The sequence below is a fragment of the Protopterus annectens genome, chromosome 8.part0, assembly GCF_019279795.1.
Source record: "Protopterus annectens isolate FY-2018-M chromosome 8.part0, PAN1.0, whole genome shotgun sequence".
In the NCBI taxonomy this organism is placed as follows: domain Eukaryota; kingdom Metazoa; phylum Chordata; order Ceratodontiformes; family Protopteridae; genus Protopterus; species Protopterus annectens.
Genome location: NC_056741.1, coordinates 134,069,021 through 134,084,733, shown reverse-complemented (window position 1 = coordinate 134,084,733; position 15,713 = coordinate 134,069,021). Strand labels below are relative to the sequence as shown.

The window sequence follows — 15,713 nt, the reverse complement described above, 5'->3', positions numbered from 1 at the left end:
GGCTAGCACATAACTGCCTAGAACACTAATGTGTGCAGCATTGCTGGATTTCTTAGATGTTAGAAGGTAGTAAGGGCTTGTTTTACAAATGAGAAAAAAGAGCAATACAAGGCTCAGAGGCTAACTACAGCTGTTATCATTGCAAGGCTGCATTTATCTTCCTTCTGCTTTCTACAGAAGATGGTCATACAGTGATATTATAAAATCTGTGTATCTCCTTCCAACACACACACCAAACTGTCTGGAGCAACAGCAATATCAAACGCTGCTAAGCTATTTACACATACAAAGAATGGATGGAGTGGCCAGAATTAACGAATCACTGTCTGCAAGCTCTGAGCGGACTGCTGCAAATAATGGCCAGAATTAATTAACATCCACTGAGCCGACTGACAGCAAAGCTGCTGCTTACAAATAAATAACGGCCAGAATTAACAAACGTCAGCTTAAATAACCAAATAAACTGTCTGTCTTAAATAAAATAGATGGTAACAGCAATCAACACACCGCAAAAAAAAAAAAAAAGATGGTGACGGCAATCAATATCAAATATAACTTAGTGTAGCCATAGAGCGGCAGAGCACACACACTAAACTGTCTGGTTAGTTCATACACCTTCTGGAGTGACAGCAATATCATATGCTGCTAAGCTATTTACACATACGAAGGACAGATGGAGTCATCAGAATTAAGGAACCACTGTCTGGAAGATCTACGAGGACTGCTACAAACAACAGCCAGAATTAATGAACTTCCACTGAGTAGAGCTGACTAACAACAAAGCTGCTGTTTACAAATAAATAATGGCCCGAATTAACAAATCTACACTGAGCGGAGACTATGGATTACACCCAGACCAGATAATGGGCATAACACAGAGGGGGTTCAATGACAACCACCTGGAAGATTAGCCCTTTATCCTCTGCTTACTTCCCTTCCTCTAAAACAAGTGTAATATGTTATGATATAGAGAGTACAAAAGTTAACCTCCTAATTATGTACGCAGTGGATGTGGTACATGTTCAGCTACAGTTTATGAAGAGCGATATCAAACCTGTCCTGATCTAGCCTAAACTTCCAGCCCTGTAACAAATAAATTATGCAAGTACTGGAACTCTCACCCCCAGACCCCACCCAGTCCATTCTCCACACACAGGTCAGACTCACTACATTCACAAACAAGATTCTTAATTGCAAAGCTGTCAGACTCCTACACAAAGCATGCCATTTTAAAATTGTGCACGCATTCACCACTTCTCACATAAAAATGACAATCTCACTAAAATTGATAAATGTTAACATATTCATATCAGCGGAGTGACAGCAAAGCTGCTGCCTACAAACAATTGCCAGAATTAATGAACCTCCACTGAGCAGACTGACAGCAAATAACTGCCAGAATTAATGGTCCACTGTCTGCATTGCAAGCTCTGAGCAGACACAAATAACAAAACACACAACAAGCTCAGTAGACTGACAGCAAAGCTGCTGCCTACAAATAACAAACCACACACACACAATACACACACTTTGCTTCCTGACCGTTACATAATTGCTTTGTGTTAAATATATGCACAGAATGGAGCGGTCAGACTTAATGAACCAGAACCATTGTCAGCTTAGCAAGTCCTAAGAAGCTGATATCATCACACATGCCCCTGTAGGCTGGTGATGCGTGGTGACATCAGCCATAAATTTAAAGTAGTAACACAAAAAAAAAAAAAAAAAAACAATCCGGAATAAAAGGGTTCACTCGGGAATGCATGGCACCTCATTATTTTGCCCTCAAAACTGGTAAATACCGAGGAATTCAGTATGGTTGAGACGTATGATACAGATGTAAAACACATATCTATCTATCTATATATATATATATATATATATATATATATATATATATATATATATATATATATAGAGTAGATAAATATATGTGCATATATATATATATATATATATATATATATATATATATATATATATATATATTTGTTCATACCAAATTGTTTTGTTATCCTAGGTATATCACATAGCTGTAAATGGCAATTCATACTTTTCTTTGTAAGCATTCAGTGGATCATATTCATAAAGCTTTCTTTTAAAATATACATTTTGCATATCCATCCAAAAATCTAAAAGGTGCCTAAAAGCTTTTGAATACTGCCATATTGTCCCATATAGCTTAGACTACTAAATCAATGCTTTATTCAAACATTTATTGTTATGGTAAGTTTACTTACTCAGCTTTACTTTTTTTCTTGCATAATTACATTTATACTAGATATTGTTGCACATCCAAGCATGAAAGTTTATTAGAAAAATATTATGGGTCATTTGAGTAAGTAAGCTTACCATAACAGTAAATGTTAGAATAAATTATTGTTGCAGCAGCCTAAGGTATATGGGACAATGCGGCAGTATTCAAAAGCTTTTGGGCAACTTCCACACACACTGTACATCTGAGGAAGCAAAAGTGTATGTTGGTATAAAGGCAAATGTACGAACACCAAACCCATAGCTTTCTTTCTTCACAGAAAAAGAAGTTTTGAGTCCAAATATAGATACCGCTGAACTAGGAGAAAGAAGAGAAAACGGGGATTATGGAAACCCCGCCTTGTCTCTCAAAATAGGTAAATGGATAAGATCCTATAGAATATGAACAAAGAAAGAACAAAGGAAAGAGAAGGAGGGAGGATGCTAACACTGCAACAGTTATCTCTTTAAACATCTACTGTTATGGTAAGTTCACGTACATAACTGTAATATGTTGATTATTAAATCAAATGTGCAGTAGCCTAAGCCATATGGGATGATTACTAAAGCTTAGATAGCTTGGTAGGAGGAAGCAAGGTCAGAGTACTGTTAGTAAATCCTGCTCCTGCCCTGAGAAGGAAACTGTTTTATAATATTTGGTGAAGATGTGCACAGATGACCAGGTTGTTGCCTCTAGAATACTTCTTGAGTTCACCCCTTTCCAAAAAGATTTAGAAGTAGCCAAAGCTATGGTAATGTAAGTTTTGACCTTCTGTGGAATGGACTTTCCACTGCAAGAATAACAAAATTGGATGGCATGGGATAACCATTTGGAAACTGTTTTGACACTGGTTGCCCTTTCTTCTTTCATTCAAAGAAAATTAAGAATTGATCAGATGTTCTAATGTCTTTTGCCTTGTCAGTGTGGTATTTGGGTTGACTGTCGGTGCCGGTGCCCAGAGTACATATGACTCTCTCTCCTTTATTTTTTTATTCCAAAAAGAACTAAAAAAATGAATGGCCTGATTTAAGGTGAATTCTGAAGCTCCATTCTCCTGGTGCTACACCTAGCACACCTTTCTAACTGATTATTTTAATGGTCACATCTCTTGCCACACCCAGCACAATGTACTGACTCATTATGGTAATTGTCACATCTCGTGCCACACACAGCACTTATCCCTGACTCATTATGGTAATAGTCATACCTCATGCCACACCCAGCACACTGCCTTAACTCATCATGGCAATAGCCATGTCCTGAGACACACCTAGTGGACTGCTCTGAGTCATTACAGTAATGGTCACCTGATCTGATCAAAGCCACCACCAAAGGTATCTCTTGCATGCCTGAGTGATTCGTACTTCTGCTGACGTGTGTTGATAAAGAATCAACCACTGAGTTGCTAGCATTGACTGAAGAATTTTCATATGAAATCTTGTTAGAGGAACTAAAATAATGGCTGCTGATATTGACCATAAGGCTTGTTGAGTCAAGTAAGATGAAATTTTAGTACTGCAAATCATTTTCCTGATCTGGAACCTGAAGATCTGCCCTGTTGAGAAAGGGAGAGAACCTGTCACTGATATTGTGTTGAATATTGCTCCTGTGAATTCAAGTGTCTGAGTAGGTTGTAACCAAGACATGTCATAGTTTATGGTTATTCCCAGTTGTGAACAAGTACACAGTATGTGATTCCTTGCTTTTATTAGTAGATGTTTGGTTGGAGCAGTAATGAGCCAGTCGTCTAAGTATGGAAACACTTGGAATCGCTGCAGTTTCAAGTGAGCTGCTACCACTGCCATGCATTTGGTGAACACCCTGGGGGTTGTGGTGAGGCCAAAGGGCAGTGCTCTGAACTGACATTGAATGGCTACCAGCCAGAAGCATAAATACGTTCTGGATTGTCTGTTCATTTTTATGTGATAAGTACACATCCTGAAGATCTATTGGGCACATCCAGTTGTCCTTGTCATGGCAGAATGGATTGCACCATGACCATCTGAGACTTTGTATGTCAAACTGACTTGTTTATGTTGCTGAGATCCAAAATTGATCTCCAGTCCCCTATTTTCTTTGGTACTAAAAAAATCTTGAGTACGTTCCAGATTCTATCTGGTCTGGTGTGACCTCTTGGATGACTCTTTTTTTCTAGCAGCATTTGTATTTCTAGTGTTGCTACTTTCCTCTGGCTGGATGAAACATTGGGAATTTTGTATACACTTGGAGGTGGAAGGGAACAGGAATTATATAACCTCTGGAAATAATCCTTTGCACCCAAATATCTTTTGTTATATCGAGCCAGGCTCTCTGGCGCAAAAATAATTGACCCCCATGGCCTCCAGAGGGACAGGAGTGCTGATAGGGTCGATTGGAGAAAGAATTTCTGGACCTTTGGTTCCGTTGACCTCCTGTACCATGAGGGCATCGTCATCCATTGGAGTTCCCCCCTCTGCTCCTGGGGGGATCTTTCTCCACATGGATCTTGGAAAGGACCCTGGGACTTCCTGAACCACGTTTTTCATCCACCTCATTGATTCCCAGAAAAAGATCTTTAAGGGGTCAAAAATGTACGCCCACTGCAGAGAGGGTATTTTCATCTTTTTCACACCTGGAAAGTGTGTCCTTCACTTTTGGGCCAAACAACGGATTGCTGTTAAAGGGTGCATTGATGAATGAGGACTTGAAGAGCTCTGCAAAAATCACACAAGCACATCCAGGCATGCCTCCTGATGGAAATGCCTGAACCTGCAGCCTTTGAGGCACCTTCAGCTGCATGTAACATAAGCCTCATGGATGAATTTCCAATAGATTGAAGGGTAGCCAACTGTGAGGCCACAGAAGGCTGAGCCTTAGTAGTAGTAGTGGTTCCTGAAAGGGATTTTGAAACTTCCTTGATGAATTACCGTTGCAGTCTTATGAAGTGTGCCAAGCAGTTTAACAACCTAAGAAAAAAGTTGCTGAAGCATACACACACTTTTCAAATCTGTCCACTGCCCTAGATTCTCTGTTAGGGGGATGGACAAAGGAACTCTGCTCAGCTAGTTCCTTCTTGGTGGCCACTGCCATAACCATAGCATTTGCAGGCAACCACTTACTCAAAAATGACACAACCATATGGGCAACCTTTTACTCAAAAATTAATTCCCTACAGGTGGGGGCCAGAATCTGATTTGGTGTCTTGGGGATTGGCTTAAGTGATTCAGGCCCCTTCTGTCCCCACCTAGAGATCAAGTCAATGAGCTCATTGGTAGGCAGAGTTACCCAAGAGGTAGACAGACCAGCTCCAAAGGCATCCAGAAATACTGGTTCCACCAGTGAAGGATTGTCAGAGGCTCAACCGACTCTATGCTTAAGGATTTCAAGGATGACTCTGAATGAGACATCTTCAGGAGGTGATCTTGGGGACCCTTCTCCTTCATTGAAATCAGTATCCTCAGTGATTGACTCCTGAGGGGAATCCAAGTGCCTCCTCTTGCCCTTCCTGTTCCTATGGATTTCCTTGGTGGGATGCTTCAGTGAAGTATCAGAAGACATCATAATATCCTTCTGGATGGACTGGAGATTTTGAGCTGGCTGTCCCTGTAGCATATAATGATAGGGCTTAAGACCTAGGGACATCTGGGATCTAGATGGAAGATCTGAAGGGAGAGGGACCATCTGTTCTGCTGCATCAGGAAGAACTCTCTTCACTACCTTGAAGGCTAATCACTCCGAGGAGAAGGAAGACAATGGATCCAAGCAGCCAGGCTTCTGGCTCATTGCCTCCTTCGGGCCCAAAAGCAATCTCCTCAAGGCAGAAGTCGGAGCCAACCAGTCCAATGCCAAGACTCCAAGGGGAAGAGATGACTCCAAAAACTTCAGAGTTGATTCTAGCACCTCGGTTCTGACAGGCGTGCTTCGGCTCTGAGAATCATCTGAATCTGAAAATGTCAGAGCTGGTGTACTCAGTAATTGCTTCGGATCCAAAGAGAGAAGCACCTACATATCTGAGCCAGACATACCTGAATGGTTTGGATGCAGGGGCTCTGAAATAATTGGTCAGATTAGAGAACGACCCTCCATATGCAGTATGGTGGAAGGATGGGCTTCCTGACCTGAGGGGGCAGGAGCTGGGAGAACACCCATCTGAATCTGTGCCAGGAAGAATCTTCTCATCATTCTGTCCACATCTTCATTGGTCAAACTTTTGGCAGAATGAGTTGAGTCTACAGAAAGTGACCTGGAATGACACCTTTCCTAGAAGGTGTAGGTATTCTTGAAAGAACTGTATCCAAGGAAGGAGAGTACCTCATCCTAGGCAAAACATATGGGACCCAAAAGAGTAGGATCTGAGTGTTTTTAGGTCAGATCCATTGGAGGATGGATTGGAACAGACTTTGGATTCCACTTGAGTTTTTTCTTTGGTGGCTCCAAAGATGGAATTCATAATGCAGGAGGTTTTGGAGATTGGGTCGAAAGCTCCTTAATTTTAAGTTTGGGGGATTGAGCTCCAAAAATAGCTTCACCAAAGGAGGAAGGTAGTAAGCCTTTCAAAATCAGTTTGCTCATCCTGTTGGCTATTGCTCATGGATTACAGTTTTTACAAATTGAGCAATCAACTTAAAGATGATCCAGGCCCAAACATTATACACATAGGTTATGGGCATCGGAATAAGGGCAATTTGTGCACATACTTTAGGAGCTAAGATGGTTTATCAGAAATAGTTGAAAAAATAAAATCAACAGTAAGGAAAGTAAAAAAAATATATATATATATATATATATATATATATATATATATATATATATATATATATATATGTCTGTCTTTAAGAAATGCAAGATTAAAGGAAAAATATACCAGCTATGGTATCTAGAATGCACAAGAGTATAATAAGAAAATTTGAAAGAAAAAAGGGACAAGTTAACAACCACTAACTATGGTAATTTAGAATACAAGTGTAATGGGAGGAAGAAAAATTAGTAGCAAAAAATAATGAGAAACCACTTATTTTAATAAGAAATAACTTGAGAGTTCAGCTGACCATGTCTATTCTCAAAAGCAGCAGACAAGATCTGAGGTTTGTTAGGGGTTGGTGCATTGTGGGTAGGGAGGATCTCGTAAGCTTTTAGGTGGTCATGAGCTATAGTAACAGCCGAGTTGGATCCGAGGCTTGAATCTGAACCCATATGTTGAGGATAGAATGAAAACTGACAACAGCAGATTTGAAATTAACTGAGAAGTGATTAGAGAGATAATAATTAGAAGAAGACACTAAGGCACTGTACGAGTACATCCACTCGTGCATGAATCGTGCCATCCCAAATAGAACCAAGATGCTCTCCTCCAAAAAAAGGAAGCCAATCTGGTGATCCCTTGCCATAAACAAACTTTACAACAAAAGGAAGAAACTGTTGCAGAAAAGAGGAAAATCCCGGGATGCAAAAAAACTTCCTTGCTAGCCTCAGTAAGAAGCTGAGATCCCTCATAAAATCCTCCAAAGCAAGTTACGAAAATAAAATTGCCAAAGATTCCAGACAGTCACAAGGCATTCTATAACTATGTCAAGAATCTAAATGGCAATGCTCAGATCTGCTCTTAGCTATAACAGAATGGCATTAAATATACTGATCTCAAGGATATTGCCAATATCCTGGCAGATCGATTCAGTGCAAACTTCACCCCCCTCTCACCCCCTAAAGAGCCCATGTCAATGCCAAAAGATTGCCAAATTCCAGTAATAATGGCCACACAGGTAAAAAATGCACTCTCCAAAGCTAAGAATACAGCATCCGTGGGACCAGGCGACATCCCAGGCTGTGTACTACATGAACTACAAAATGAACTGGCACCTCACTTAAGTGTCATGTTTAATCATAGCCTCACCTCAGTCTTTGTTCCCACTGAGTGGCACACAGCTACAATTATGCCACTCCACAAGGGGGGGAGGGTCCACCTTGGATCCTGATAACTACTGCCCCAACAGTCTAATGAGCCTGATCTGCAAGGTCATGGAACATATTATCATGGAACTTATAAGCAAAGACATTGGCAACATTCAAACACACAACCCCACGCAGTTTGGGTTTATGAAGGGCTGATCTTGCCTCCTGAACCTAATTGACATCTTTGATTCAGTCTCCAGAGCCATGGACAAGGGTGAGGTGGTCCACACAGCCTATCTGGACCTTGCCAAGGCCTTTGACACCATCCCCCACTCCGGAATCATAGATAAAATTACTAAGCTGGGCATTAATCCCTACGTCACTCAATGAGTTGCCAACTGGCTTACTGACAGAACCCACACTGTAAAAGTAGCTGATTCCAAATCCAGCTCCAAACAAGTGACAAGTGGTGTACCACAGGGTTCAATCCTGGGACCGCTCTTGTTTGGCATCTACTTCTCTGAAGTACAGGCCAACACTAAGGGACTCTGGCTAACAAAGTTTGCAGATGACTGCAAACTGGGAGCCATTATTGAATCCACAAATGATGTGGATATTCTGCAAAAGGGCCTTACAGAAACAGATGCTTGGTGCCAGAGCCATGGGCTCAAGCTCAATGCCAAGAAATGTATAGTTATGCCCTTTGGGAAAAAACATGTACCCGTGAATTACCACATAGGTGGCAGTACACTAAACACCGAAAGTGTGATAAGAGACTTAGGGACACAGGTGGACAGTGGTCTCACCTTCAATAACCACATCACTACAACAGTCAGGAAATCCTTCTATGTGGCACACCTCATCACTAAGGGCTTTTCATCCAGAAAAAAGGAGGTCATTGTCCCACTGTACTCATCCCTCATTAGACCCATTATAGAATACAATGCCCCATTTGATATGTACCTTTCAAGACATCTGCAACAACTGGAAAGGCCACAGAAATACCTCACTAAAAGAATCACAGGTCTAAAGCAGATGCCCTATGCTGACCTTCTAAAAAAAAAAACTCCACCTATATTCTGTCGCATATCGTCTACTCAGAGGCAATCTCTGCTTAACATTCAAAGCCATGTCAAACCCAGAGCTGTTGGACATGCTACACTTAAACAAATCCCAATCCCTCAGAGACACACACTCCAGGGATCTAAACCTTGTCATCACAATGAACAAAACATGCTGGAGGGATAGGTTCCTGACCCAGAGACTCCCCAGGCTCTGGAATAGACTGCCCATACATGTCAAGCAGAGCGCCTCTTTGGCCCTCTTCAAAAGGAACCTTGATGATTGGATGGGAGATAGGAAATTCACCCCGGGGATCGCGTCAGTCACCCTGCTAGACAGAGGTCCAGGGAAGTAAATATTGTGGGAAGAAATAGCCAGGGAATTGTTATGGCTAGGCTTGTATAGGCCCTAGGGCTGATAGCCTAGTACCAACCTATGAACCTATAAGAAGAAGAAGAAATGTTGCACATTTCTACTGTCAATCAAGAATATGAATTATGATTGAAAGGAATTTTTTCCAGAATTAGATTGCCCTTTGTTGCATGTGATAAAAGTGTGTAGTTCTGCCATATTAATCAGGTTTAGATTTACTGTCAGTCTGTTCTAATAGATAAATGTCTTTCCTTGAACTGCCTTTATATCTTGTGTGTATCAGTGAATTTACTAAAGACTGGTGGTAATAAGGAACCTCTTAACACACACAAGGTAGGCAGTTGGAGGTGGAAGGATTCAAACCCTATAAATCTGACTGCACAAAGCAGATTGTTGATAACTCAGAGCTTTAAGTGCCAGACAACTCTACCTTGCTTGCAACACATTTTCTGAACAGCAGCAACTATGAAATGCTAATGACTAACATTGTTGACTGACTGTTATCAGTTATTTTTCATAAAAGGAAGAACATAGAGAAGCTCTGGCAGTTAGTGCAGTAGACTAAGGCTCTGTGCTCTTAATGAGCTGCTTCCTGTAGTCAAAGGACAGGGTTTGAGTCTTTCTAGTTCCATTTGCCTACTGTTTGATTTTCAGCAAATCACTTAACCAAACAGTGCTACTGGGACTAGGGACTTAGTGAATAAATAGAAAGGATAGAGTACTGGTATTTTCTGAGAAAGAATAACTATGGCATGCTAGTGACAGGCATTGCTGGCTAATGGTAAACCCCTGTGATTGTGTTTTTTGTTTGTGGAGGGCTCTACCTGTAATCATCCTGAAGAGAAGAATGTAGGGTCCTGTCATTATCCTGGCAGTTTTCTGTAATCTGTATTGGAGGGGAGAATACATACACATGCACACACACGCACACACTCACACACATGTACACACACACACACACACACACACACACACACACACACACACACACACACACACACACACACACACACACACATACACCCCTTCTGAATGTCTCATCTCCAGTATTCTGAATGTATCATCATCTCACACTCTGAATCTTATCCCCAACCCTGGAATGACATGCAGGCATCAAAAGATAAGTTCTCCATCCATGAAATGGTATCAAAAGATAAAAGTTCTGGATCAAAAGCTAATCTCCATCCCTAATGGCATTGAGATGAATGAAATTACAATATGCAGGCATCAGATAATGCAAATCTCTTTCCCATCTAAATAATGGCATCATGTAAGCATCAAATAAAAGATCCTGTATTTCCATGCAGTGCAATCCTTGCTACCTTTTAAGGAGTCAAACCCCATGTTCTACAGCACAGTGGAAAGTCTCTGCCATGGAATCAAATAATCAGATCCCTATGATCTGCAGCAAAGCCCTTCATTTAGAGTGTATTGGAACTCCTCTGATGTTGTTGCTGCAATGGAACAGCATACAGAGCATGCTTCTGAACTGATACTATTGCTGCTAGTACTAACAAGCTGGAAGGTAATGGAATTTTTTTTTTGTTTTATGGCCAGGCTGGGCCTCCCAATGAGGACCAGGTCCTAGAAACTTGCCTAGGTTGTCTTGTGCTGGATCCAGCCCTGTGCAATGACGTCATCATTGAATATAATGCACCATTTAGCATATATTTTGATAAGCACATAAACTTGCTTGTGGGACCTCAGTGTTTAAGATCACCATACTCTTTAGTTAGTCATAACAGACAAAAAGCCCTGTCCTTCTACTTACAGTCATACAGACTCCTGAGGGGTAATGTCTGCTTAGGCTTCTTGGCTATGACTAAACCCAACCCTCTTTGAACTCTATCACCTAAATAGAACCATTGGTAAAGCCAACACATATTCCAGAGACCTAAGTGTATACTACATCACCAACAACACCATATGGTGGGACATATGCTTAACTCAATATATCACCCATTTCTATTATATGTTGCCTTTACCTGTCATGCAAAGTACTTCCCTAGCAATCTTTAAAATCAGTCTGGATGATCGGATGGGTGATTATACATTTTCACAGGCAATATATGGGGAAATCCACTTAACTGTTCACATTGCTGGTCAGCCACCAGTACTGGGTGATGTCACTGAGCTAATGGTTTGATTTCATGGAAAGTGCCCTAAAGCTTTGAATGCTAGCCGGCTGCTATAGCCTTAACAGGATATAACCAATATAGCTATAGTTACAGCAACAACAATCATTCAAACATCTTCTGTTATTGTAAGTTTACTTACAGAGCTGTACTTTTAGTTACCTCAGAACCACTTGTTCTCTACTTTACATTTTACCCAGTCATTCAGGCTGCATATTCCGCTTTTGACATCCCTTCCTTGCCTTGACTTTGGAGCTACCTTCCCTTTCTGTGATTGTACTATCCCTGCCTGAAGAAAATTGTTAATGTGTATTTGAGTGTAGGGTTGGCCTCATTTATGCCTAAGCTACTGGAGTATGACTCTGGTGTGACCATTTGCTGTTCCTCAGACCACTTACATTTTTTTTTCCTCTTAGAGTAGCACTTGTAGCCAGCAAACACCAGGGATAGTCACATCCTTAGCAGCTGTTGGGATGACCTCATTGGTCAAGGAGGAGCCACTTTTGTTGGGGCAGAGGGAGGAGTTGGTGAAAGGTCTTCAGCAGCCAGGAGTGGTGACACTGAAGGTGGGTCTGGTATTCCTGGTAAATGTCAGTCATTCAGTCAGTGAAAATGTGCTTATTGAGAAAAAAGCCCAGATTCCAGATTTGCTGTGATTTGCAAAGGATCTTATTTCCACTTTTCCTTATCGTTGGATTCTTCAGGCACTACAGGGAAATGGTTCTTTCTTTTTCTGACTTTGGTGTTTATTCAGAACAGCAGATATTACATTGATATGATTATGCATCAGGAATGTCTTTATAATTTAAAGACTGATTCTGGGGAAAGTTTCTCATCAGAATTCCCCTGAGGAGACATATTTTTTTATATATTATCTAAGTTGAAAGAGGTCTATCCGCGGGATCAGAATGAGATTCCTAAGGTACAGAAAATGTATTATGATATGTTACAGTTCCAGGTACCAAAACTTCAGCTATTTCTCTGTTACTTGCTTTAGAGAATGTTTTTATTTTCACTACTGCCACTTTACCTGACAGAAAACCTTCTGTTTCCAAGATGTCAGATGAGTTATAGAAGGTACTTCAGAACACACAAATACCTAATTCTAATCCTAAACCAAATTCAGCAGTTATTTCTCCTTCCAAATATATGGCAGCTAAATAGGTTTCTGTTGCTTACTCCATTCCCTCTGACCAAGATGGGCAAGCAATGGATAAGTTAGGGAAGAAAATGAACTCTTCCAGACCAGTATTGTAACTTTCAGGATACTATTAATAACATTTTTATGCCTAAGGTCATTTCAGAGTTTACTTTAAGACAGACTGTTATCTCCCAGTCTTCCTTATCAATTCAAAGAACACCAGAGAAATGATTCTTCACTACAAAACCACCAAAGCAGAACAGAAAAATGTCCAAACGACAAAGGCCAGTAATATATCCTTTAATAAAAGCACAAAAACCTCTCTAGTGCCTCGGCATAAAGCCTTCCAGGAGATCTGGAATCTGAAATGATTCTTCACTCACTGGATGTATATAGGCACTCAAATACTACCTAAGCAAAATTCAAACTTTAAGGAAAGCTGAACAGCTATTTGTCTCCTATGAAGGTAAGAGGAAGTGGACAACCGGTGTCTAAGCAAACTATATTGAGATGAATGGCTTGTGCTATTGTTTTTTGTTATACTTGCCACAGAAAGCCACTTTCAGGCAGGATTACTTCTCATTTTATAAGAGCATCGGCAGGTGGAAAAAGGTTTGTAAATATAAGAAAATCATCTAAGTGTGGACAAATGTGAATGCCTGGAGGTCTGGAATGAGAAATGACTGGAGCTTGACATTTTGTGAATACCCTTGATACAGTAGACAGTCCAAAGGGTTAATCAGAGAACTGGTAATGTCAGCCAGGCTGTTAAGAAATAGCTGTAGTGCTGTGCAATGGGAATATGATAAAAACCGTTCTTTAGATCCACCTTTATTATGAAAGCTTGGGGGTTGGGGTGGGGCAGGGGGAAATATTACAGGTATAAGAGACTGAAGAGGGAAAATTTTTGAACACTGGAATTTTGACACTCGCTTCTTTGGTGGCTTCCTGGTAAGAGGTGGACACTAGAAGTATTCTAGAGGCAACAACTTGACCCTTTGTACACACTTTTACAAAACACTACAAACTGGACTCCATTTCCAGGTCCAGAGCAGGCTTTGATAGGACCATTTTCCAGGGTCTCCTGGAACCTTAGTTATTAGTCACGTCCCTTTCTTCTCTAAGCTATGGCAATCTACTCATATAGATTATGCTACTGCAGTGGTGACCTGTGTATTGAACACAGTACAGTGTATAAGTACATTTAATACCATTGCAGTAGATGCCCTTCCCTCTAACCCTCATTTCTTACTTGGGTTATATTAGTGTTGCCAAGGTGGGGACTTCAGCGCACCTTTATATATATAGTAGTTTTGTTGTTTTTTTAGCATGGTTCTTCAGGGCTTTTGCCTCCCTCCTTGGCAAAAAAAAAAAATGTTCTGAAGAGTTTCACCCTCCAGATGGCCTTTTATAGGAGCTCAGCATGAGCTCCTGACAGTTACAGCATATGGAAGGTACCCAGAGCTTTGTAAAATTGTCTGGTTGTAGAGGTAAGAGCCACATAGCTTAGACTACTGAAAAAGTTATCTATTAGAACATTTACTGTTATGGTAAGTTTACTTGCACAACTGCACTTTCTCTGCAGAATTACTGAAGTATCAGTATGCATTATCAAATATCTTTAAATAAACTAGGTCATTTCCTTTGCTTTTTTGTAGATTTTGGTGTGAAGGTGAACCTAATAATGTGACATATTCGAATCCTAAAGGTGAAGACTGCGCCCTTATTTGGACTAACCATGCTTGTCCAAAGACATGGAATGATGATAGTTGCCTCAAAAACAACTTTTTTATTTGCGAAAAAGAAAATCATATATAACATTGCATTAATTTAGTTTACTGATTTTTTTGTGCATAAGGAAATGAATTAAATCAAGCCAAAAATAAAGGTACATAAGATGTAATAGAAATCTATTTGATATGTCAGAAAGAAATCTTTGATGGATTTAAATGCCATAAATTATTCAGATGCCAGACTGCAGATACAAATAATGTTTTTGTTAGAACATAACAATGACTGAAACTAATGGATTATAATGAGCAGTTTAGTTTATCAAAAACATAACTTCTGTATTTATAAGTATATATATTGATATCAACATGAAGAAAATCATTACGTGCATATTACCTTTGTGTACACCTGCAAAAGTGCTGCTTTTAAAAATCAGTCTGCTGTAACATAGACATGGCTTGTGGGAATGATACTAGTTGTAGGCACTCAGTAGAATAAAAAACATAGTAATGTATCAAACCATGAAGAAGGGAGTAGCCATGGGGTACAGGTCTTGTGTTTGTGCAAGAGTACAAATCATTTCTTCAGGCAGTTAAATGTACATAGAACAAGTGAGTGAAAGCCAGTTATCCTTATGTGAATAAATAAATATATATATTATATATATATATATATATATATATATATATATATATATAAAACTGCGGTGGTGGTGCTGCGGTAGCGTTGTTGCCTCATAGCAAGACGTTGTCCCGTTCGATTCCCAGTAGAGCGTCTTTTGTGTGGAGGCATGCATGAATGGGGCGTGCCTTCATTGAAGGTTGTACGTGAGGGTTGGTAACTCGGTATGTAGAAATCCACTACCAATCATTAGCGGACACACAGAGTTGTCTATATAGATATATATATATATATATATATATATATATATATATATATATATATATATATATATATATATTTATATAAGATGTGTGCGTGTGTATGTATAATATATATAATCACAAATCTAAATGAAAAAGGAAAACATTTTCCTGTTTGTGTGTAAGCACAATGCTTAAGAAACCTTGTATAACCTGAGCTTGAATCCTGCTAAGGGTGTATTTGAAGAAAGACTCTTTCTTAAGACTATAACTGCTTATATAAGGTA

At 40.0% G+C, this 15,713-nt stretch overlaps 1 protein-coding gene across 1 annotated transcript in view; it reads left to right on the top strand.

The window, feature by feature from the left end:
* Positions 1-14,745, top strand: part of LOC122808674 (alpha-2-macroglobulin-like) — a 1,311,252-nt gene extending 1,296,507 nt beyond the window's left edge. The window contains exon 16 of the mRNA XM_044079652.1: positions 14,491-14,745. Coding sequence (XP_043935587.1) covers positions 14,491-14,650 — 160 coding nt within the window. The 3' untranslated portion in view covers positions 14,651-14,745. The remainder of the gene's footprint in view (positions 1-14,490) is intronic.
* Positions 14,746-15,713: the final 968 nt, after the last annotated feature.